This window comes from Pogoniulus pusillus, chromosome 14 (genome assembly GCF_015220805.1).
Source record: "Pogoniulus pusillus isolate bPogPus1 chromosome 14, bPogPus1.pri, whole genome shotgun sequence".
In the NCBI taxonomy this organism is placed as follows: domain Eukaryota; kingdom Metazoa; phylum Chordata; class Aves; order Piciformes; family Lybiidae; genus Pogoniulus; species Pogoniulus pusillus.
The window spans coordinates 521,062-545,790 of NC_087277.1; the positions used below are offsets into that span (position 1 = coordinate 521,062).

Consider the following 24,729-nt stretch of genomic DNA (forward strand, 5'->3'; position numbering starts at 1 on the left):
TCTGCTGCTGTGAGCCCTATAAAACCCTCTCTGTTCCCAGAAGGAGCCTCCTTAGCCCTCTGAGATGCTGTCTGCTGTCACAGCTTCATAGATCACATCGGGTTGGAAGGAACCCTCAAAGGTCCAACCCCCTGCAGTCAGCAGGGACACCTCCAACTAGAGCAGGCTGCACAGGGTCACATCAGGTCTAGCCTGGCAGGTCTGCAGGGATGGGGTCCTACTGCTCCCCAGCTGTGTCCTGTGTGGTGGTGTCTCAGAGGGAGGGCACCAGGCTATGCAGACACCTGCGTGCCAAGCTTCTGCATAACCCTTCAGGCCCTGCTGCCAGCTCCCAGCTGCTCGTGCACAGGGTGATGGGAACTATGGGGTGGGAGAGGAGAGCAAGTCGGTAGGGTTGGATAAGGCTTGGGCTCAATGATCTTTGTCAACTGAAACGCTTCTATGGAAGTGTGCACAGCAGGGAGCACATGGGCTGCCCTTGCCAGTCTCTAAAACGTGCTCAAAGGAGTGAAGAATGAAGCTGGCACTGTGGCAGCCAAGTACACCTGGCTAGATGTGGAGGGATGAGGGACAGATGTCTCTTGAGCATGACAGCCTCATAAAAAGGGGCTGACAGTGCAGCAATCCAGAGGCACTCCAAGGCACCACTCAGCCTAAGGAGTGCAGAACCAAAAGAGAATCTCCACACTTGCACTGCTCAAGAAAAGGTTTATTGTTTAAAGTGGCTTACACCTGAGACCTTTCCATTCTTCATGCTCTGTGCAGCGCTCGCCTTTGCTGCACACTCACCACATGTGCAAAGAAGGCAGTGGAGGGCTTACAGCATTGACACATTCATCCTGAGAAGAGCTGTCAGAATTGAATATAAACCACCAAAGTACTGCCTGAAAGAAGCCCACCAAGGAAGCAAAGGGGTCAGCAGAGTGGCTTTGCTCCAAGCTGGTGGCTGTGAGCAGAACTTGCTGCTCTTCACAAGCGTCTGCTAACACAAAGGTCAGGACTTTTATTGCTCAATGCAGCCACTCATGGTAAACCAGCACTGGAAATTACTTCCTGTGTTAACAGCTTCTAAGGCACAGCAGTTTGATAATTGACAATTCTGACTCTACCCCAGGACCAGCTGCTCTGTCCTGCAGTCACCCTTGCTGCCAAGCTGTGCTTCACTCTTGCACGGACAGGGAGAGTGAAGGAGCAGGTTGCCTGTTGCATTTAGCTGTGGAACATGAAGAACACTTTGTGTAAACTCCTTTTAGCCAATCTGCCTCCTGGCCTGCTGATCCTGCAGCCACTTTGTCACAGGAACACCCAGCTCAGAACAGAACATGCCAAGGGAGGCCTACCATAACCCTGGTCTACCATCGAGGTGTTTTGCTGTGGACTGCAGTCTGTCTGTGGAATCCACACAGTCGAAAGTCAGCATGCCCAGCAGCGTTAGCTCTAGTCCTGAGCAGAGACAGGCATTACATTCTAGAGACTAAAAATGGGTTACAACTACAAGAGAAGGAAGAGCAGCCAGTCCCAGGTGTGCACAGGCTGCCAGAACAAACTGGAATCCAGTCTGGGTAAGTCCCACTCAACCCATGCAAGGCTGCAGAGTTCCTACCTCCACCTTACAAACATGGACTCTATGCATGCAACCAGTAACATTTCACTGCTTAAAGTTCATAAACCTTTTTCAGGCTCTTCAGCTCCTCCAGAGAGTACTGATGGCTCTGGCTCGCTGAAAGCAAAGCAAACAGCTGCTGAACCTGCTCTTTCTCATTTGTGCTGAGAAGGGCCAGCACCACCTGGAAAAAAAATACATATGATTAGCCCTGAGCTCCAGAGGCTGCAGCACCTCTGCTGTGAGGAAGGGCTGAGGGAGATGGGGTTGGTCAGCCTGGAGAAGACTTGGGGGAGACCTCAGAGCTGCCTTCCCTTTTTGTTTGGAGATCTTTCCTTCCCTTTTAAGACCAGGGACTTTCCTTTAGGTTCCTGTGCAGCTTCAGTACCCATCCAGCCTAGGTTCTTACCTTGAACCTTTCTGCTTTGCTCAAGTAGAAAAGGTGCTGATATACAAGGCCAGGATCTTTTCCAACCAGGTAATATTCCATGGCCTGGATGAAAATCAAGAAGATTTCTCCTTCCAGCTTGTTACTCAGCAGTGCTGGCAGTTTCTTTGGCTCAGTCACTGTTAGCAGCTCTGCACAAGCAGCTTTATCTCCCGTGGTGCTCACTGCATTCACCATCTGCCCAAAGTTGTAAGCATTGGATGCTTCACAAACAGCCACTTTCTCTGAGGTCTTCAGTGGCCCAGCCTTTTGGCCTGGCTCCTTAGAAGTAACATCATCAGTCAGACCATCTTCTGCTGTGCCAAACTCTCTCTCCTCATCAGTCACCTTCACAAGAAGAAAATGGCAGCAGAGCCTTTTAATGTGACCATGTAGATAAACCTGAAGCCTCCTGAAATGCATCCTAGTCATTTGGTAATGCCATTGAAGTTAGCAGCTCCCATTGGTGAAAGAAAGGCACCCAGCTTTAGCAGCCTTCATGGCACACATCTGCCCAGCACAGCACCTCTAAGGCACCTTTACAGCTGTGCTGGTGTACATTGCCTTTCGCTGCTTGGCACTCCACTGCAGAAAGCCAGCTGAGGCCTGCATGCATACAGGAAAGGTGGAGCTGTGCGAGAGAAAGCTCAGCCTGGTCCAACTGCCTGGCACCCACTAAACTTCTCCAGGGTTTGCTGCCTGGATCCCCTTTCATAGAATCATAGAATCATAGAATCAACCAGGTTGGAAGAGACCTCCAAGATCATCGAGTCCAACCTAGCACCCAGCCCTAGCCAGTCAACCAGACCATGGCACTAAGTGCCTCATCCAGTCTTTTCTTGAAGACCCCCAGGGACGGTGCCTCCACCACCTCCCTGGGCAGCCCATTCCAATGGGAAATCACTCTCTCTGTGAAGAACTTCTTCCTAACATCCAGCCTATACCTACCCTGGCACAACTTGAGACTGTGTCCCCTTGTTTTATTGCTGGCTACCTGGGAGAAGAGGCCAACCCCCACCTGGCTACAATGCCCCTTCAGGTACTTGTAGACAGTAATAAGATCACCCCTGAGCCTCCTCTTCTCCAGGCTAAACAGTCACTAGAAAAATCACCCCTGGGTTTAACTCCACTTGCTCAAATCTAGTTCCAGGTACCAAGAGTTGTGGCATTACTCTGCAGAACTGCTGGAGCACAGGGCCTCTCTCTCCAGAGAGCCTTCTGGAAAGGGGAGTGGAGAACAGGCCTGGGGAATGCTGCACTGGCCTTACAGTTCGCTCTCTTGTCTGCTGCCAAGAGAGAAGTCTGGACGGGGTTTGTGTAATGCCAGCTTGATTAAAGGGGAGCAGTAATGAACCCACCTTTCTCTGCAGGCTGCTTTGGTGACCTGCCTGGCACGGCAGCAGAGGGCAGGGAGGGCTCTGTGAGGGAGCAGCTGTAATTAGCCCAGCAGAAAGCTCTGCTTCCTGCCCCGCCCCGGGAAAGCGACCCCTGCCAGCGCTGCCGGCAGGGCGAGCTGGGCTCTGAGCACCGCAGCGACTGCCCAGAGCTGCAAGCGCGCTGCAGCCCCTTTGGCACAGCCCAGCGCTTGACCACGGCTACCCCAGCTGGTGGCAGGTATGGCACACCCCGCAGGCTTGTGACACTGAAGTGGTCCGATGAAGCAAATTGTTTCTGGCCTAGTCACTCGGAAGTGACAGCAGCAACGGCCAATGTCACTGCACAGGCTGGGGACCATGCATCTGAACTGGGTATTTTCAGCTGAAAAGGGAAAAGCCTCTCACCCTGAGAGGACTAGCCCAGAACATCAGAAATCCTTTCCCTGCCTAAGTCAACCCAGCACTCTGCAGGGCTAACCTTTGGCTCCAGCACACAACTCCACACCACAGGTTTTCTTTCACACGAGCATACAGCTCTTTAAGGCAGGATTCCATTCTTCAGCCCAGTAACTTCACTGCCAGCAGGCCTGCTGAGCATGCACCTCTGCCAGCACAGCCCCCAGGGCTTCCCCAGCAGCAGTGACTTCAAAAGCAAAGCTACTCTTTGACAGCTGCATTCCGCAGGACAGGTCTGTCAAAGTCTAAAGCAGCTTTAGTTTGCAAGGAGCAGATCCTCATGTTCACTGTCATCTCAATAATGACCCCTGTGCGTTTCTGCGCCGGTCCTGAATGCACAGCGCAGCTTTGCTGTAGAGACAATGGCCACTGACCATGTTCCATGCGAGGCTCCTGCCTGTGTGCCTGCCCTCAAAAGAACGTGACAAACACAGCCTCGCCCCCAGCCCCAACTGTACAGCTAAGTGCAAATCAAAAGATTTCCTATAATTTCTTCAACTGTGTGGCTTCTGGCCTGCCTGGTGTGGAATTGAGCAGGAATACCTCTTGGATGGTTATTTTCTTCCTTTGCTTCTGCAGACTGCCAGCCACAGCACTGCTGCCAACGTTAAGCAGTTGGGTTACCTCCTCCAGTTCCTTTTGTGCTTCCAGAACATCTGGGTCTATCAGAAGTACTCTGTTGAAATCATCAGCACTGGCTTGATAGTTCTGTAGGTAGAAGGGAAAGTAAGTTGTAAATAAGTAAATCAGCAGGAAGAGAAAGCTGAACTACCAGCTCAGAAAAATCAAAACAGCTAGACAGGAGGTCACTTCCTTCCGGGGGGGGAAAGGAAACTCAGCCCGGGTGACTCAGTGCTTTTGTTTCAAATCTGGACATTAGGAATGAAGAATCTTTAGACTACCTTTTCTGGAGGGACAAAGTTAATGGCATCAGTTCTGAGGAGGGCTGGAGTACCACAGAAAAATCAAGACACCTTAAGGGCAGAAGTGTCAAAAAATAAGGATGACATCCAGCAGTAAAGCACAGGAGACCACACAGACAGCAAAAGATCACCATCACTCACTGCTGTGAAGGATCTCCTGTTTCTTCTGCTCCCCAGCAGTACCACAGGGTCACTGTAAGGCATTCACATGATCATGGACAAATGCTCATTACCAGCTGAGGTAGCAGCTCAGCTGTAACAAAGGCACTGCTGCCCAAGCCCTCACATTCTCTTGCCTGCCTGGAATGTTTGTTCTGTGCTGCTGACCACTGAATAGGCACAGCCCTGTCTGTACATGAACTGAAGTCTGCTGTACCACAAAAGAAGAGTAAGTACATAGAAAGAAGAGTAAGTGAATGCAGAAAAAGGGCAGATTGCTTTAATTAGACTAGCAGATAATTAAGCTAAGCCATTTGAATTACAGATGTGAAGATTCACCACCACAGAGAAATGAGAGTCTGGAGGAGACTTTGGAAACAATCACAAGGGGCAGCAAGCACCCAAGCCTCCTGAATTTAAAACTGCATCCTGACAGATTTCTCAAGCCAGCTTCCACAAGGTGCCTGTGCCCAAAGCAAGCCACTTGATTCACCACAGAAGCAGCATTTTTCCCTCCTCTTCCCTCATCTACATCTCAGTAAATCTGCAATCCCCACTCCCTCACTACATGTGATTCCACTGCAGCTTAGTTTGAGGTCTTTGCCAAACCACATGCTTTAACTCTGACAGTTTTTCATCAGTCACCTGGCAGCCTCCAATCACTTCACAATTCACCCATATCCCTGCAATTAGCAAAAGGATAGCACTGGATCCAGCCCCAGAAAAAGGGTTCAGGAGGCCCTGGCTCAGACTCTTAAGAAGGAAACAATGAACAATGGGGTCTAGATTGTGTCTTCAATAATACAGAACTACCTTTTCTGGGCTGTTTTTTAAAAAGCAGGAATTATTTCTGCAATTCCTGCCACTTCACTGCTGTCCCATCCCCTTTTCTGGCTGCTGGAATCACTACACACCTCTGCTTAGAGCTGTACTTCTTTGTTAGCAACTACAGCGTAAGGTCAGAGCTGAAGAATACCTGGTAGCTTGGTGCAGTAACAGAAAAGGCTTTACTCAAAGCCAAAGCTTTGCACCTTTTCTTTGGTAATTAATCAAAGCAAACTTTCACAACTCCATAGCTATGGTACCAGAGGAACAAACCAAATCACAACCAAAAGCTCCTGTGGTTCCTTTGGCTTGCACTTGACTGCTGACACGGGATGAGAGCAGAGCAGTTTATTTCTAAGCACAGACAAATTGTCCTCAGGTGATTAGTGAGGTGAGAGACTATCAGGTAACTTTCTAAGACATCTCACATAAAGGCGGTCTGAGGGAAGTATTCATCTGATGGACACTGATGAAACCTGGTGGATGCTTGGAGTGCTCACCTCCAGTTAGTTACAGAGAAAGACACCACACCCCTGTGCAGATGGGAGGGAAAAGGCTGAGTGCTGATACTGTCCACAGAGTGAGAAAGTGGATCACTGACAAAGGTTTGTAACATGTTCAGAGAAGGAAGAGAGAGGACAAAGATAATTAAACTCCTGAGTTAATAGGACAAGCACTCAATTATGAGGAGGCAGTCTGACCTTTTAGTTTGGGCAGATGAAGACAGACTTGGAGAGACCCCAGAGCCCACTGTCACCTCCCTGACAGAGAAGGCAACCTGGACACCTGCAGGAGCATCAGCCCAACAGAACCCAGCTGAAGCTGGATTGGTCAACCTCCTCATCTAAAATGATCTCATGGCCACATGCAGGGCTTATGCTGCAAACCCATTTATAGACTATTTTGTGTGCAAAAAAACCTGTCAGCACTGCCTGCTTGCTTCGCATTCCCCCCTCCACTGCAGCTACCTGATCACCTTGGAAGAGGATAAGCAAGTTTAGAAGTGCTTAATACCTGGCAGGGTCTTTGTCCTCACCTGTAATCCTTTGTACGCTAGAGCTCTTCTATAAAAAGCTTTAATATTAGAATCTTCTAGCTGAAGAACATGATCACAATCCTGCTTAGCCTCTTCATATTTATACAGTTTCAAGTAACAGAGAGCTCTAACACAGAAAAAAAGAATACACTGCAATAAAAGTCAAGTCTACAGCGCTGTAGTGCCAACAGTATCTGACTCATAATACTGCACACAACTCAGTCTCAGTGTGGCATTATTAAAGTACATCAAAGCCAGTAAGCATGAACAACATCTGGACAGACTTAGAGTGACAACTCCTGCAAGAAAGCAAAAATTCAAGTATGCTTCAATACTTCAAGTTAGGCAGACAGCTAAGTATTTTAAAAGCAGGGCCTATAGTGGTAGAGCAGCTGCAGTGTCACAGAATGGCCCAGGCTGGAAGGGACCTTGGAGCTCATCTCCAAACCCCACTGTGCTGGGACACCTCTCAGCAAGACTCAGCTGCTCAAGGCCTCATCCAGCCTGGCCTTGACAGAGTGATTGGCATTGGAATGGGCTACCCAGGGAGGTGGTGGAGTTGCCATGCCTGGAGGTGTTGAAGCCAAGCCTGGCTGGGGCACTTAGTGCCATGGTCTGGTTGATCGGACAGGACTGGGTGCTAGGTTGGGCTGGCTGAGCTTGGAGCTCTCTTCCAACCTGGTTGATTCTATGATTCCCAGTGAGGAAGCAGCCACAACCTCCCTGGGCAGCCTGTGCCAGACTCTCACCACCCTCACGCTCAAGAACTTCTTCCTCAGCTCCACTCTAGCCCTGCTCTGCCTCAGCTAATCAAATCCTTCTTAGGTTGTGAAAGCTGATAAGGCTACAGCATAAAGAATTATGCTGCAGAATTAGGTCAACCTTTAAAATGATCCTGTTGTGTGACTGTGCTTCCACTCTGGTTTGCTCAAAATGTACATTCTCTTTCCTAATTTTTCACCCTTCACATTCAGTATACTGCTACTGCAGGCTGGATTTTCATTCCAATCATAGCAGTGTTCTCCCAAGGTGCTGCAAGGTGTTCTGCTAATTGTAACTTTCACTACTGCTGGCTCTGTTTAAAGATTTTCAGCTCTAGATCAGCAGCAGCACCACTTGCTCCCTTTGCAAAGTAATGCAGCCCAACATTTGGTCATCAGAGATAGTCAGCGATGGGGGAAAAAATCCCTTTTTTGACAGCAATGACTGAAGGGATGCAAAGTCTGCAGTTGCAGTGAGAAAACTGTTGCTATCCCACAGAGGGGGCCAGATTCTGGATCTTTACCTGTTGGTGTAGATGGTGCATTCCTCAGCGTTCAACTTCATGCATTCACTGTACTTGTTTACAGCTTCTTCGTATTTACCCATCCTAACAAAATCATTCCCTTCAGCTTTTAATGTCTTGAACTTCTCCTCAGCTTTCTCACCTACGGTGTAAAAGGATCGTGGTGTTACCTAGGAAAATCACTTAAAGGGAGACAAATAATCTACCCAGACTAAGAATAAATACCCAGCAACTGGAGTATCTTTACGAGTCTGCACATAGCCATTTCTGTCCTCTAAGGAAGGCACAAACCACCAGATCCACATTGGGCACAATGCTGGCACAAGAGACACTTCCCATGCAGCAGAGTAACCATCTGGCTGAACGTGAGGGGAATGCACAAGAGAGATCTCTGTGCTTTCACCTCCACCTGTCTGCCCCCTCTGCCCTTCGTGCTGAAGAGGGGCAGTGAATCCCCACTGAGCTGCCAGTCTTGTTTTTGGTGGTGGAGATTTCATCAGCACAATTAGAAGCCTTCCAGATCAACATCATCACACAAGGTGGCCATAACCTGATCAAATGTTCTTTCTGCAAGCAATTACCCAAATTATGATGCCACACTGCCAGTGACCAGCACAGCATCACACCATATTGCTCAGTGACACGTCTGTAACATTCCGTCCATAACTGCTTAAAAAAGGTGCTCTGGGGACCCTGAAAACACCTACATAAACTTCCTTCAATCATGTTTCTCCATATTTGTCTTCCCTCCTAAACTCCACATCCTCTGTTGTGTACGGTCCTGGCTTAGACTACAACTTTTACCTGTTTGCAGTGGAAACCCAACCCTACCTGCTGCTTCATGTCTCTGCTGTGAGCCAGCAACAGCCAGTAACACAGCTCTGAGGGAATCACAGTGCAAAGAACTACTTCTTGTACCTTGCTGGAGTGTGAGCCCCTTGCCAAGCTTCAGCCTTTGAACACCATGTAAGCAGAGAAATTTAACCCATAATGAATCTCAGTGAGATCTTTTCTAACAACTGCCAGCACAGTACATGTGGGCCAGGGGACAGAAAGTCAGCAGTGACATGAACCCAGAACAGACTTAGGCAAGAAACACAGGAAAATCATCAGCCAAGCTGTAAGGCACAGACAACAACAGAGAGGAGTTGCAAGAAGGCACCAGCCAACAGCAAGGTTCTATTGCTGAGTGAATGCTTCTGGCACCGCCTGCCCCTGTCAAGTGCCACTGCTTTAGGACAGGCCTGAGAAGGCAGCCACAAGCTCAGAATCAACCTGCTGCAAAGAGAGTCAGAGTCTGCATTCCACACTTCCAAGGGCAGCCCAGCCAAGGGCCACACAGGAAATACTGAGCTGTGCTTTCATCTGAATGCTCAGTGCACAGCCCGTGAAGGCAGCCAGGGCCAGCTCCCCTGACTGCTCTAGCAGGTCAAACACCAGCAGGGCTCTTTCCAAGAGACACTTATCTGTGTCCCATGGGCAGGGACACCTCCCACTAGCCCAGGTGGCCCTAGGCCTCATCCAATCTGGCCTTAAACACTTCCAGGGAGGGGGCATCCACAACCTGCCTGGGGAACCTGTTCCAGAGTCTCACCATCCTCATGGTAAAGAATTTCTCCCTAATCTCCTGAATCGGCCCTCCTCAAGACTCAGCCCATTGCCCCTGCAAGCCTCTGTAAAATGTCCCTCCTGGCTTTCTTGTAGGCCTCATGGCTTCAGGTTTTGGAAGGCTGCTCTAAGGTCTCCCCAGCGCTGGACAGCCCTGACTCATCTAACTTGGCTTTCCACAGGTCTCTGGTAATGATTTCTGAAGCAGATGTGATTCAGTTGCATTCCATGTTTCACTTAGGAGGTTCTCTTCTGTGTCCATGTATTTGCCTTAGCTCTACGTACAATTGCTCTGCAACTCGTCTTCTCTGCTGATATCTGCAGCACATCCTGGCTTGCCCTCTGAAGCCAGGGTTCCTCCAGCCCACCCGTGTAGCTGAGCAGCGACTGGGACAACTGGAATTGGTGGCAGTTTCTCCCTCCATCTGGAACCATCCTGATCTATTAAAGTCTTCGTTATTCTGAAAAAGAAAAGTCCCAGCATCTACTTAACTCAGGCTTGACCTAAGCAAGCATCAGCACAGCCACAGGACTTGAGGGTCCCATTACAATTTCTGTGGGCTTGGTTTTTAAACCCCCCAAACAAACATCAATGAATTATAACAGCGAGACAAACATCTCAAAATGAGCTTAGGAGTCAAGTTCAACTGGTGATAAGCCCAGTGTCTAACAAAGGAAAATTCTGCATTGGGTAACAAAGCAAATCACATCAGCACTACAGGCAATAAACCTGGAATTTGGGTAGCTGGTGCATTGCCACCTAGGAGAGGTGTGAAAACCAGACTACAGGAATACACACCCAACAAACTTGAACGTGCCATGAAGAATGAGCCAGGATGAGCATGACTTACCCAAGGAGCTTCCTTGCCTAATTTTGTTCTTTTAAACTATCTGAGTAACAGCTATAAAACTGACACAAAGAACAGCCTATACATTTTTGAACTGAAAGCCAAGTTCTTCACCTACAGAATATCCTATTTCACAGCACTGTGCAGCTGCTCTTGTTTCCTCAGTGAGTAAGCAGAAGATTGGTGTGTGTGTCACCTGCAGTGCCCTCCCAGAGGCTGTATCGTTCCTAAGCAGTACTTTATAGGCCATGCCAACAGAGCATCCTGTCCCAGTGATGCTTTGCTCCGCTTTTAGTAAACTTGAGGGCTTTTTAATGAGTCTGAATGCAGTTGTGAAGATAAAACATGGCACAGCAACACAAACCAAATGGCCCTAAGCTTTACTCAGGCTGTTTTGCTAGAGACCAGAGCTGCACACTTCACATTCAAAAGGCAATTTATTACACGTGGGCATTTCCCACAGAGAACGCATTCTACATTGCCTTCTTGTTTAGGGTTTCTCCATTTACCAGAATGGGCCTAGAAAGGTGAAGAAACTGATCCAATCCATGCAAATCATCAGAAGGACTCCTGCAGGATTTGATGATTAGTTGATCTTTTGTGATACACTAACTCAAGCAGAGCCTTTAGAGCAATGCATACCTGTGTGCCCTGGTTAGCTGAGAAACCGTGCCCAAGCTGGGACAAACACTGCCCCCACCCTAACGTGACCCAACAACCCTACAGTTCTGGGCTTCCTCACAAATTTATTTGTGGAGTGCAATACTCAGATGGGACTCTGTACTAAAAGCTCCCAAGCTATCTGATGCAATTTGCTAAGTGATATGAAAAGAGCTGAGACAACTGGAATGAAACTTTGAGTCAATAGAAATACATAACACCTTGCCCCACACGACAGTTTCTGCCTCTCCACAGTGGGAAGCAAGTAATGAAATGCTCGCTCCAGAGGCAGTGGCAACACACAAAGCAGGAGTGAACTGATGGTCCCACAGATAGGAAAAGCCATTCACCAAAAGCATGCTCCAAGTGACTTTGCCTGTCATTTGGCACACACCATTCCAAACCCAGCCTTTCTGATGGCTCTGAAAAACACCTGGGGATTGCCAATCAAGCATCCTCCAAGCACCATGCGAAACACTCGGGGAACAGCTGACACTTGCTTTCAGCTGGCTTCTCATTCAAACAGGTACTTACGTTCTTTATCATGGCCATTTGGCTGCAAAATGCTCTGGACAAAGCTTTGCATAGTAAGACCTACTTGTCTTCTAGGTGAGATTTACTAGAGGTATCATACTGACACCTCTTCAAGTGTAAGATTTGTGGAGGGCCTGCTTAGTTAGATCAGCACAGAAAGCCAGGCCCTACCACAACCTAGGAAAGCCACCCTCAGGCACACGTAGGGCGCTGAGCTGTTCCTGTCAGCTTCCTGCAGCATCACTGCCCAGTCTCCAGCAGAAACTCCAAAACAAAGCAATCCTCCAATAACAGCAGGTAGCTATGACCTGGTATTCCCAGTATTAAAGAGATTAAACTATGTTTTGTGGTTCTCCTCTTAGGTTAGAAGGCAGTAGGGCAACTGTAACTCTTGTTAATTTTCTAACAGTCTTTTACTTTGGAAATTAAAAGTAATACTTTGGTAAACAATTTCAGTTTGATTTATAAATGATAAAAGATTCAAAAGGAAATTAGAGTAAAGGTCTGGTTATGCACGAGGTCTATACTTCAGAATTTGCAAGCAAAAATGAATTACCAGGAGAAGAGAAGGAAGAAGCAGCTGAAATAAGGTGATGGGTTGCCAGGGAGGATAGAGTAATGAGTAGTGAAGCTAAAAACATAAGGAAGGCCTAGAGAGGAGAAAAGGAAGAGTGTTAAGGTAAAAAAAGGGAAATAAGCTCATTACTAAGCCACTTACAAGTCAAGGGAAAATGTGGAAAGCATATCTGCAGGTAAAATAAGCAAAGCAGGGCATGAAGTGGAATAATCAGACAGTTACCAGGACAAGCAGTTCCTCCACCAATCCAAGTGGACAGTAACAATTTGTTGTGTTACCAAAAGCAAGACTTCTAAGAGGTCTTATTTTACTATTTACTAGAGGTCTATTATTACTTATAAAGTACCATGAACTCCTTTGGTCACCTCTGGTTACAAAAGTAGAAATTAAAGATGCCAGAGACTTTTTAGTGAAGGAACAATGCAGGTATTCATGGCCTTGCCTCAAAACCAAAATAGGTACCAGAAGCCACTGTTATAAGTCATGTCTTTGTGGCTTCCTGTTCAGTGCCTAGGGGCTGTTCTGCTTTCAGAAATTCTTTTTTTGCCCCATTAAAAGATAGAAGGAAAGAAAAGGGGATGTAAAAATCTTATCATTCACACACCTAAATGCTTACTGTATGTGAGAACACAAGTACAACAGTGTGTATACACTACTTCTACACTATTAAAACTTAATGATAGAAATTAAGACCTCTCTTGGCAGCAAGAATTAATGGTGGAATACAAAGTTATATGTTTTACACCTCTAAGACTTACTCTATGGAGCTACTCTGATGTTCACACAACTGCAGCATACTCAAGGGTTTACACCACATAAATTTCCAACCACCACAGGAGACTGCTAATATGAAAAGGAAAGGGATGGACCTTAGGCTATTGCTCTACCTGGTATCAAGTACAAGTCAGGAAAGAACACAAGTGGAACCACCAGTAACAAAAGACTTTCAAATACTGTATTTTTAACGCAGGAAAAGCCAGTCCTCTGGCTGTGCTGCCCCCGCGGGACACAGAACAGAGGGAGCACGGGAAACACAAGCCCAAGTTCTACGCTTCTGTTTGGTCTGCTGGCAGAAAACGTGTCAGAGAAGTTACCTATTGGCACTGTCACTGGCTGCCTGGATGCTGCTGTCTATCTGCAGGACTGTTTTGTAGTCAACGTAAGCCTGGTGGTACCGCTCCAGGGACTCGCAGGCCATGGCGCGGCGCAGAAGAGGCTTCAGGGAGAAGGGCTGAAGCTCCAGAGCTCTGGGGAAACAAGCAGGAGGGAAGCACAAGCAGGAGTCAAACACAGCCACGGAACCACATCAGCAAAGCTGGTGCATGACAGACACAACTACTCTTGATTCCAGCAGTGACATACCCAAGGAGGACAGGACTATCAATCCCCAAGGTGACACAGCTCTTACTCATTTTGGTGTCACATACAAGCACTCTCCCTTTTTTACTTTAAACTCAAGTAGACTACCCAAAGATCATCCATTATGTTGTGTGGCCTAGACTGTCATTGCCTACTTCATGTGTGCTTGGCAGTTCTGCTTTCTAGTCTCCATTTCGCTTCTGTTGTGTTCATTAAATACTCTGGGTCCTTGGGTATCTGTGACACATAGGCATGGCATTAAGGACACCACCCTTAACTACTAAGAAACTAACCTTCAACTAGATACCTCTAGAGGTCCAGCCCCTAACACTGGTCCTATGATTCTACGGTAAGAGTGTAACTCCCAAAGCTTTGCATTGCTGACTTCAGTTGGAGTCTCACACGCCTCAAACCTGCCAAACAAACATGCTGGCTGTTAAGCGTGCCAGCTTGGTTATCAGCCATCTGCTTAACAAAAGATTGTCAACAAGTCTGCTTTTTCAGATGAGGTTTTCAGAAAGCTCTTCTGCCAGGCAGAATCCACACAGTAAGTCAAACAGTTACAACAAAGGTATGTGCATCATCTATTTTTAGGTTTGGGGTTTTTTAACAGTTGAGTTGTGCTGTAAATAAACTCCAGCTGATTAACAGGACTTCTGTCTTGGGATCCTTTTTGAAGCTTCAGTCTTACTAATCCTATCTGTGAAAACACATACACAAAGCTACCTAGAAATCCAGTAATCATTTAGTGGAAGGCAGTGTTTGGGATTCATTGCAGATGTCTATTCTCCAACTCCTGTATCCTTAAAACCATAACAAACAGAAAGGATTTTACCTCACCTCCTGAACAGCCCTAATTACTGTTTATGCCAAGTATACGTTTAAAAACCCAAAGCAACAAAGCAAACACAGAAAACACACACATGTAAACCATACAGATGCCTGAAAGCATTCTCCAACACTATGATAAGGATTTGGCTTAACAAAGCTTTTACAAGTAAGTTACTATAGAGAATCAATGAAGTGAGTCTGCTTTTATATGAAGAATTCTAATCCTGCCATGCGTTTGTGTGGACAGAAGCTTCACAACTGCCCTCACTCAGTAAGCTCAAACATACTCCTTCCTAGGCTCCAGGTGACTATTCACATAACTGGCAAAGATCTCTGCCATTCAGACAGGCATCAGACCTCACTGAAGGCTGTCCCAAGTCAAACTGCAATAACAACATATCAGTTCAATGCCTACTCATCATCAGGAATGTTGTTGCTCTACATCAGAGGTTGCAATTTACCTGTTACAATCCTGAATGCAGTCACTGCAGTTCCCTTCTTTGAGATAACATGCTGCTCTGTTTGAGTACAAGATACTTAAATCAGCTGGACTTTGTTCTCCTAAAAGAAGTTACAATTAAAGCCAAAGGTCATTATTAAAATAAGATGCAAGAATTAAAGACTTGCCCAAGGTAAGCTGCACTGCAATGATAGTTTGCTGACAAGGCAAAGCTTAAGCAGCTCTCCTTTATCGTGTCACCAAGAACATGTAATTACACAAACACATCTCTGTCCCAAGGAAGTTGGAACTGTTTCACTGATCTTTATATATTTTTGTCACCTACTGAAACGACAAAGAATTTACTGCACAGTATCTCCTGCCCAAAATCCAGGGCTAGGCTGGGCTAGGTCATCATCTGTACACCAATCCCAGAGTGAGGCATAAGGTGCTACACTTACCGAGACCAGTGACATACTCGATTGCTTCCGAGTACTTGAGCACAGCCTCTCCGAACTGCCCACTCTTAAACAAGTCATTTCCTTCACTCTTCAGCTTCGCTGCAGCAGGGGGAAGCGCAGGACTGCCCCCGCCAGCCGGCTGCCAGCCCGCTCCGTGCGCGCCGGCCAGCTCCCGCTCGGGGCTTGCGCTCTCCTGCTCGCTGTGCAGATAGCCATTCACCGCTTCTTCATGCTCTGACGAATGCTTCGGGGATTTTTTCTCGGATTTGCCCTTTTTCAATCTGCTCTCGGGAGAGTCCTTCTGCCTCTGTGCCTCTCTGTCCTCCGCCTTACCGCCTCCTCCTTTGCCATGAGACTTTCTCTGCGCGTTGCCCATCGCAGCCTGCACCTCCGCCGCCTCTGCTCTCAGTGGCCCGCCAGTTTCTGCAAGGAGGTTAATGAGCTGAGTAAGAGCTTGCATCATCAGAAGGAACTATTGCCCTGGCAGCAGAGGGGTGTGCATTCAAGGGACGCGGCACCACATCCTTCAGGGGGCCCGAGGTCGGCAAGGTTTCCCTCACAAAACACTTCCAAGAACAGCGAAATCCCTTCTTACGAGTAACTTGCCATTAGTACTGACAAGGTATCGCTATGAAACCTCATTTCTCCTTGCTGAGCATACTGTGAGCCCCTTTTCTGTAGTGCGGGAATGGTACAGAGCTCACCTTGACGTTAACTCTTTCAGTACTGGCTTGTGCAATACTGAAACTTTGATTTTTTCCAGGCTGGAATCCAAAAGCTGTGTGGTAAATACACAGCTAACAATCCACTAACGTTGCACCCTTCAAAACGTTCCTCAAATGCAGAACAGGAGGGATAAAAGCTTGTAAATCATTCCCAGAAAGGCTTCATGTAAACACAGTATCAAAAGCCTTTTTAAGTACTGCTGAGCACTCAACTTCCCTTATTACATCTTACTAACCGGGAAATGTAACAGACTAAAGGTATCCGATATTAACCAGCCTAAACATTCCTTACCACCGGAATTCCCAGCAGGTCACCACCACAGTAAGCAGACAGATTTCTGCAGAGAGCCTGCCTCTGGTCACACAAAGGCAGCTCGGTGGTCTGGCACTGTTAGCATCCTGGCGTTTAACTTCTTGATGTATTCATTAGTCCAACAGAGTTTCTTACCCCTTCGTGTATTGGAGTGCTAGTTCCAACTGACCTAAACTAACCTTCCTGAAGCTGACTGAACTCCCAAGTTGCTCCAAAGTACAGAAATGTTTTGGGTTTTTTAATGCACAAACTGTTACTGAACTCAAACTGGACAGGATGGGACAGCACAAAGTTTTTCAAAACAATCTCTTTCCTAGTGGGTAACAGGCAGAAGCTCCAACTGCCTCCTTCCCAGCTGTCACCCCTGTTTTGAAATACCACAGCTCACAACACATTTATACTCCACAGTGGGCACAATGATAGGACAAATCCATTCCACCCATGCAGACTTTTTTATAAAGTTAAAGGTAAATTATTCAGATCTGAGACCTTCACCCATCCACTCTGAAGAACTATCTGTAATATCAAATAGATGTTTCATTATTCCACATGCAATAACTGCAGGCAAAGTGAGACTGCAAGGCCAAAGAATCCAGTTTGATTTGAAGATGTTCATGTTCTAAACCATTCAGAAAGTCAAGAGGAGCAATGCAGAGTGCTATCAAGCTCTGCTTATGTTGGAAAGCTGCAGACCAGGGCTCTGATGGTGCCCCTGTTTATTCAAAGGCCATCACTGCAGAGAAATCACAACACATCACAGGATCACAGAATGGCAGGGGTTGGAAGGGACCTCCAGAGATCACCCAGTCCAACTCCTCTGCCAGAGCCACAGCACTCAGGGCAGGGCACACAGGAACATATCCAGGTGGGTTGAGGTGGAACCTCCTGCGCTCCAGCATGTGCCATTTGTCCTACCACTGGACACCACCAAAAAGAGCCTGGCACCTTCGTCCTGAATCCACCCCTCAGAAGTTTATAGACATTGACCAGATCCCCTCTCAGCTTTCTCTCCAGACTAAACAGTGGCAGGAGTCTCTTCACAGCATGAATCAGATTTACTAAACACCTGAAGTGACTCTGTATGCTTTTCAGTTGGAACAGACAGAGTAACTGCTGAAGCTGCTTGCCTTCCCCATCGCACACCCACTGGCACCATCACAGGCACACATGCCACTGAGGCCAGATGACAGCCTGCCCTGTGTTTAGAAGCCAAACCTCTCATCAACACAATGGGAGTCTTCCTATGGAGCTAGAAGGCACTTAGTCACCTGGATGCTCCCAGTGGAGGGCAACCTCAAATTAACTTATCAGTGAGGCTAGGGACAGGATCCAGCTGGGTTTTAGCTGAGAAGACTTAGTAGATATGTACAGATTTTCCTTAAATCTGTGTGCAAACAATCATGCATTGCTGAGATGATGCCCAGGATTCACAGTTCAGTCTGAAAGCCCACAGGCTGATTTAATTTCAGGATAAAGACCTACACAGCTCACAGAAAACACAAGAGTCACTTGTCACAAAGAACCAACAGAAAGGAGATGGCTGAAAATCAACCTAAGGATGCTATTCTGGGTCAGGATAGAGCCCAGACAAGCAGCTGAGTCTAAAGCCAACCTGCCAGTGCAAGCCTCAGTGGCCTCTGCTTGCTCACTTCCTCCCAGTCAGGTGTTCTGATGGTGCCACTAGCTTCATCTCAGCACTTAGACACACAATAACCCAGGAGCAGGAGCTGCACTTCAGCTGCTTGCAAACTACATAGAGCACAAGAATTACATGATGCTTGCATCTAAGACATATCTGCACAGCACACGATGAACTCTTCTATTAAAAAGCAGCAAAAAAAGATTGCTAGTTTTCAAAGCAAAACCCAAAATCAAGTTACGTGCTACAGGGATTCAATCAAGGAAGGAAAAATGCTGAAATGTGATGATGTGAAGGCAGGAGAGCTGTGTGAAAGAGCTAAGAAACAGGAAATGTTCTCAAACACCAGAAGAAATCCCTCACTGAGCCCACATCGAAGAGCAGGTATCAGTGACACAGGACACAGGCAGCAGGTGAACTGTAGCAACATTTCCCACCTGCTCTGTTGTGCCCTTTCTATAAAGAATGCCAAAGGTGTGCAGTAAAACTGGATTCTGGATTTCACACTCAGATCTAATCTCAGTCTTCAAAGAGGCAAACACAGATGACTTGTGTGAATAAACACTGCAGTAGCAAAGACAACGATTTCCCCTCATTTCCCACTGACTTTGAGTAAGGAATGACAGGACATACTTCGATCTCCACCGCTTCTTTCACCACCTTCTGTATTTTCCCCTCTTTCTTCATCACCTTCCAAATCCTCTACATCTTGAATAAGTATTCTTCTTCCTTTGCCTTGAGTCTCAGATACGGGCTTCAGACTTTCCAGTTTCTTTTCAATCTCTAACAGACTTTTCTGCAATAGAGAAAAAAAAAAGCAAGAGCAGAAACCATTTTTATAGGTATAGAAACTGCACTTGATGTACAGAAAAGAAATAATCCACATGAGATCCTGAAGAGTCCAAGTTCTTTCCCTTTGGGTTACCTTTACCACTCTAACAATAAAAGCTTGGCATCCATTTTGAATTCCTCCTGTAAGTTCCACATCAGAGCTAAACCCACCTATCCCAGTGGAGCTTTTTGAGAGACATTTCCAAACAGCTGCTATCAGCTAAGACACTGACACTGGCAGTACACACAGCAGCAAAATTGTAGGCACCTAAATTACATTAGCAGAGAGGACTGGAGTCTGAGGGTGGCGAGACTCTAGAATAGGCTGCCCAGGGAGGTTGTGAATCCCTGGGGGGTCCTGAAGGCCAGGTTGGATGTCTGTTGAGATCTGTCCCTGCCCATGGTGAGGAGGTTGAAGTAGATGATCTCTGAGGTCACTTCCAACCCAAGCCATTCTAGGATTCTATGCCTGATTTCCACCACAGGCTCCTATGCGGATTTGGAAAACTGATCACTGGCACAGAGGCTTGGGTGTGCCCACAAAACTCATCTTTAGATCAAACACCACAATCTGTTCTTGCTTTATGCTACAACTTCATACAAGCTCTTTTTAGTCACATTCAATGGATGCATTTGTCCTTACCTTAGCTACAGCATTTCCAGGTTCGACACACAACACTTTGTTGAGATCCTCCATGGCTGTCTGGTAACTCTGCAGCTGACTGCACGCAGTGGCATGGCGCAGCAGAGCTACAAAGTGACACAGCACATCACTGGAGTGTTTAAAGCATAAACTGGACACAACTACACTTTTTTTCCTAGACATGTTTAAAACAGTTTTTAAATTCTGCATTTACTTCCTAATTACTCTCTATTAGTAATAACTGTTGTCTTGATCCTTTGTAACAAGACAATTTTACATGGCAGCTTTGATAGTGATGATGAATTATGAACCATCTCTTTATGTTTTTCCAGTTCTTGGCCTCCTCCCATGGCAATGTAGTTAACTGCATCCCAGCTCTTCCTTTCAGAAAAGATTGAATCAGCAGCTTTAATTGTTTTCATGTATTTTTAAGGTAATTAATAGCTCAGTGTGGGCATGATGGAAACAGTGCAGTGCACAAATCCAAGAGGGCTTACATAGTCAATATATGAAAAACAGAAGTCAGCTCCAGGCTACTGCCCAAGAGTGTTTGTTACAGATCAACAGGTGAGCTGCATAAAGCTTCCCTGACCCTCCACATACTGACAGAATTATTTTGAGAGGCTACTCTCTTTCCTCAGTCAGACTTGGACCTAATCTAAAGCTCAGTCAAGTCAACTAACAACATGATTGTCCATGTGCTAGGAATAAAAGAACCCACAGGTGGTCAACTTTATGTTCTCCTTTACCTTTTATGTTGTGAGGTTCCATATCTAGCACCTTCTCACAATCCTGCAAGGCACTGTCCCAGTTGCAAAGTTTGATTTCTGCTTGAGCTTTGTTATTATATGCAGCTGCAGTGGGTATTACTGATATGCTCCTGCAAAGTTGGAAATTGACCATGGTAGGCTCATACTTAGAAAAGCAAATGCAGAAACATTTCACTGTCAAGAGCTGAAAACAATGTCACAACTACATCAATGCTGATATTCTACCCAGAATAGCAGTTAGGGACCCTCTCCTGAGAGACCCAAGGCAACCATCCAACTGGATTTACCATCTCCAGAGGCCTGCTACTTGTCAGGGCTTTGACTGGAGATGTCACAGAGAAGATGCCATGGCACACCTACCACTTTGATTGCTTCCCCTTGCTGCCACTCCTGTAGACTTGAATGAAAATGCCAAATGGAACTTCTGAGAGTATTGAGAGTGACCAGGGAGCCCTGGTGTTACAATGAAGACCATGGAGGGCCACACAGGCTTCAACTTGATCTTGTTTGTAAAAGGGAAAAGGACTCAGCTAGCAGTGGCTGAACTGTGCAGGCCAGTCCCTGGCTGTGTGGCTGTTCTGCGGGCAGGCTTCAGCTGCTATGGTGCCAGGAGCATGTCTGAGGAATAACAGCAGCTGGGATGCATAAGATGAATGGATCAAGAGATTGATTAATTAGAAGTAATTTGTAATGAATTTAGCTTCTCAATGCACTATATCTTTTGCTTTGTATAAAATTGCCCTTGAATCTCAGTGGGTTTGGGAAAGCTGCAGAAGTCTGTGACACCTGCAGACTGCATCCCGTCACTCCTTCTCTGTGATCTCTGTTGCCAGGATGCAATACAGCTTAAAGCATTCTTCTGTCAAATCTTCCTGCTCTTTGGAAAATAATCTTATTATCACTAGTTGCTCCAGTAAGAAGTTGCTGTAATTGCACTGTTCTAAAACAACAGTCACAGGTAAGGCTCATTAAAGTGCAAGAAGCCAGCAGTATTTCCTCACCGAGTATAGTACAGCACTGCTTCCACATAGTCCCCAGCGGCAAAGGCCTCGTTGCCCTTCTCCTTTTCACGAGTAGCAATGAAAATCTTCTCTCTCTTTGTCATGCCTAGGAAAGATATCTATACAGAACAACTAGCAACTTGCAGAGTGCAATCAAATTGCTGACAGCTAACATCCCTTGAAAGCCATCACCTGTGTGTTGTTCATCTGAAAGAATGTGAACTACCAAAGACCAATGTGTATTGGATTGCCTACAATTAAACCCTAAACTCTTCTGCTAGGACACGGTCGAGTGTGCAAGCTGAACGTGGTTGGCCAGCCTCTGCCACTGCTTTACAATAGCAGATGTATGCTTTGCTACTTTACCTAGAGCTCTTAGCCTACATGCAACAGAAATCTTTTCACTGATCACTACATTAAGGCTAGACTTTTTCCAAGTAAGTCTTCAAGCTCAGCTGACCTCCTTATGACCCTTAGTATCTCTAGAGGCTTTCAAGTCGGTAACACACTTGCACCATTTGTGTTGACACTCTAGAAGACAGGATTACAACTCAAGCAGACATTACCAGAGGTGTCTATTTCCTTTTGGATGACAGGTAGACTTGGCCTACTAAAAATTCTTGCTTTTGAGGTGCTTTCTTCACAGCCTCCATCAATTTTAGCACACTCCTTTTCCACATCCAGCCTTAAATGAACAGAAATAACAAATGCAATAATGCTGTAGAGCCAGACTCATCTCCTAACCAAAAGGCATGCTGTATTTCAACTGTGAACCTAAGGAAAAGATGGAAAGGCCTTCTTCAGTTTTCTCTGACTAGTTTAGTCTCATCTCCCATCCTTATGCTGCTATTTCATGTGCTTTTGTTTGTACTTACCTCCCCTCTTCTTTCTCCTTTCTGGTTAAAACCAGCAGAGAAAAATGTCTGCCTCACCTCCTTGCCATCTCCACCGACAGTGGCATCAGCTGAGCTCAACCCCAGCCTTGTCCAGCAGCTCTGCTAACCTCTGCCAAAATACCTAAGAAACAGCTTCAAAGCAACTCACACAGTAAATGTGAGAGAGGTTTCAAAACAGCATCAGATGCTTCCAAGGCTACTCTGAGGCAGCTTTTGAAACCATGACCAGCAGTGTGCCCAGGTGGCCAAGAGAGCCAGTGGCATCCTCGCCTGCATCAGGAATGGTGTGGTCAGCAGGAGCAGGGAGGTCATTCTGCCCCTGTACTCTGCACTGGTTAGACCACACCTTGAGTACTGTGTTCAGTTCTGGGCCCCCCAGTTGAGGAGGGACATCGAGATGCTTGAGTGTGTCCAGAGAAGGGCGACGAGGCTGGGGAGAGGCCTTGAGCACAGCCCTACGAGGAGAGGCTGAGGGAGCTGGGATTGGTTAGCCTGGAGAAGAGGAGGCTCAGGGGGGACCTTATTGCTGTCTACAGCTACCTGAAGGGTGTTTGTGGCCAGGGGGAGGTTGCTCTCTTCTCTCAGGTGGCCAGCACCAGAACAAGAGGACACAGCCTCAGGCTGTGCCAGGGGAGATTTAGGCTGGAGGTGAGGAGAAAGTTCTTCCCTGAGAGAGTCATTGGACACTGGAATGGGCTGCCCGGGGAGGTGGTGGAGTCGCCGTCCTTGGAGCTGTTCAAGGCAGGATTGGACGTGGCACTTGGTGCCATGGTCTGGCCTTGAGCTCTGTGCTAAAGGGTTGGACTGGATGATCTGTGAGGTCTCTTCCAACCCTGATGATACTGTGATACTGTGAAACCAGTGTTTAGGAATTGATATCAAATAATCATTGCTGCCATAGTGCTACAAACCAGCCAGCAAAAACCAATTCCTGCACCATCTAGAAACACTCTACTCACTGCTTGCCTGTGTAGGATTGGATGAAAAGTTGCCTTTGCCTTCCACAACAGGCTTAATAACAGGAATCATTTCTGCCTGAAGCAGAGACAGTTTGGGGAATTTATTATGGGCTCAGTGCAGGAATTCCTCAGTATTGGTTTGAATTTAGAATTCTGGCTTTAAAACTACAGAAGATCAAATGTATAAGCCTGTGCTAAATAGTCTTAGAAGTGCTTTAAAAAGTTATCATTTAAGGTAACTGTAATTCCTTGCTTTTATGTACCTCCACAGACTTTATATTTCAGATGTTGGAAGGAAAAATGAAATCTGAAAGAAAATCACTTTTTTGTTTATATTTTTTGCTGCCTTGTTATAGTTCAAGCAGCTTGTAGCACAGTGTAGACTGAATTGTTCTCAGCGTCACAACCACAGGCTCACAAAACGGCTTGGGTTGAAAGGCAGCTTAAAGATCCCTGGCTCCATGGGCAGGGGTAAGCCTACCAGACAACACATCATTTGCATTTTAACAGAACGTTTCTTGCGAACCCCCCACAGCTCACCAAAGGGCTGTGGTTCTCTGAAACGCTGACCTTAGATACATTAAATCCCAGCAACCACGTTCCATTGCTAAACAGGTAAGTAAGAATTAGTAACATCTTCAAATGTTGAACATACTTGTCCCATTCACTGTAATCCCGTGGGATGTTTCTCCTCTTTCTTTGTCTGCTTAGTATTTTTTTGGTCTGAAAGAGAAGCAGTCAGTCTGTAAGACCATTTGTTAAAGTGGAAATGCATAGCCCTTTAAACATGTTCTTTCTGCAGTACAGATTGCTAGTAACTAACACTACTCGTGGCTAATCTCAGCATAGTCTCAGAGACTTGGTTGACTTCAAAACAATGTCTGAACTTGACTATTTCACCCTCCACTCAATTACTTCCTGACGTTCTAGCGCTTAAGCTCCTTCTCTAAGCCTTGTCTTACCCCATATTTATTCTTAGGACCTTCCTGCAACAACACCTGACTTATGGAACCTATTTGGAAATAGATTTTTTAAAAGCAAGGATGAAAGCAAGAAGGAAGGTTAAAATAAACCTTCAAGTGCATGATCAGGGTGTAAAAAAATGCATCTTTAACCTAAAGGTTAAAGGCAACCAGCAACAGAACAAGGGGACACAGTCTCAAGTTGTGCCAGGGCAGGTGTAGGTTGGGTGTTAAGAGGAAGTTCTTCACAGAGAGAGTGATTGGCATTGGAATGGGCTGCCCAGGGAGGTGGTGGAGTCACCGTGCCTGGAAGTGTTGAAGCCAAGCCTGGCTGGGGCACTTAGTGCCATGGTCTGGTTGATTGGACAGAGATGGGTGCTAGGTTGGGCTGGATGAGCTTGGAGCTCTCTTCCAACCTGGCTGATTCTATAATTCTATGATTCTAAAGTATGTCTGTGTGGGCTGCTTTACCAGGACTTTTAGTTTGAAGGCTGGACTTGATGATCTTAGAGGTCTCTTTCAACCAAAACAATGCTATGATTGTGTGATTCTGATTCTGCAGCTGGCACTTTGGGCATCTCTT

General features: G+C 46.5%; 1 protein-coding gene across 2 annotated transcripts in view; it reads right to left on the reverse strand.

The window, feature by feature from the left end:
* Positions 1–688: 688 nt before the first annotated feature.
* SPAG1 (sperm associated antigen 1) overlaps positions 689–24,729 on the reverse strand; it is a 28,956-nt gene continuing 4,915 nt past the window's right edge. For both annotated transcript variants that reach the window (XM_064154016.1, XM_064154017.1), the window contains 15 exons: positions 23,840–23,907; positions 21,896–22,014; positions 21,330–21,435; positions 20,308–20,438; positions 19,559–19,665; positions 18,718–18,880; positions 15,408–15,830; positions 14,969–15,068; positions 13,412–13,564; positions 9,984–10,159; positions 8,091–8,232; positions 6,806–6,932; positions 4,406–4,570; positions 2,013–2,378; positions 689–1,787 (listed from right to left, as the gene is read on the reverse strand). In XM_064154016.1, the coding sequence (XP_064010086.1) occupies positions 1,656–1,787; positions 2,013–2,378; positions 4,406–4,570; positions 6,806–6,932; positions 8,091–8,232; positions 9,984–10,159; positions 13,412–13,564; positions 14,969–15,068; positions 15,408–15,830; positions 18,718–18,880; positions 19,559–19,665; positions 20,308–20,438; positions 21,330–21,435; positions 21,896–22,014; positions 23,840–23,907 (2,478 nt within the window). In that variant the 3' untranslated portion in view covers positions 689–1,655. The remainder of the gene's footprint in view (positions 1,788–2,012; positions 2,379–4,405; positions 4,571–6,805; positions 6,933–8,090; positions 8,233–9,983; positions 10,160–13,411; positions 13,565–14,968; positions 15,069–15,407; positions 15,831–18,717; positions 18,881–19,558; positions 19,666–20,307; positions 20,439–21,329; positions 21,436–21,895; positions 22,015–23,839; positions 23,908–24,729) is intronic.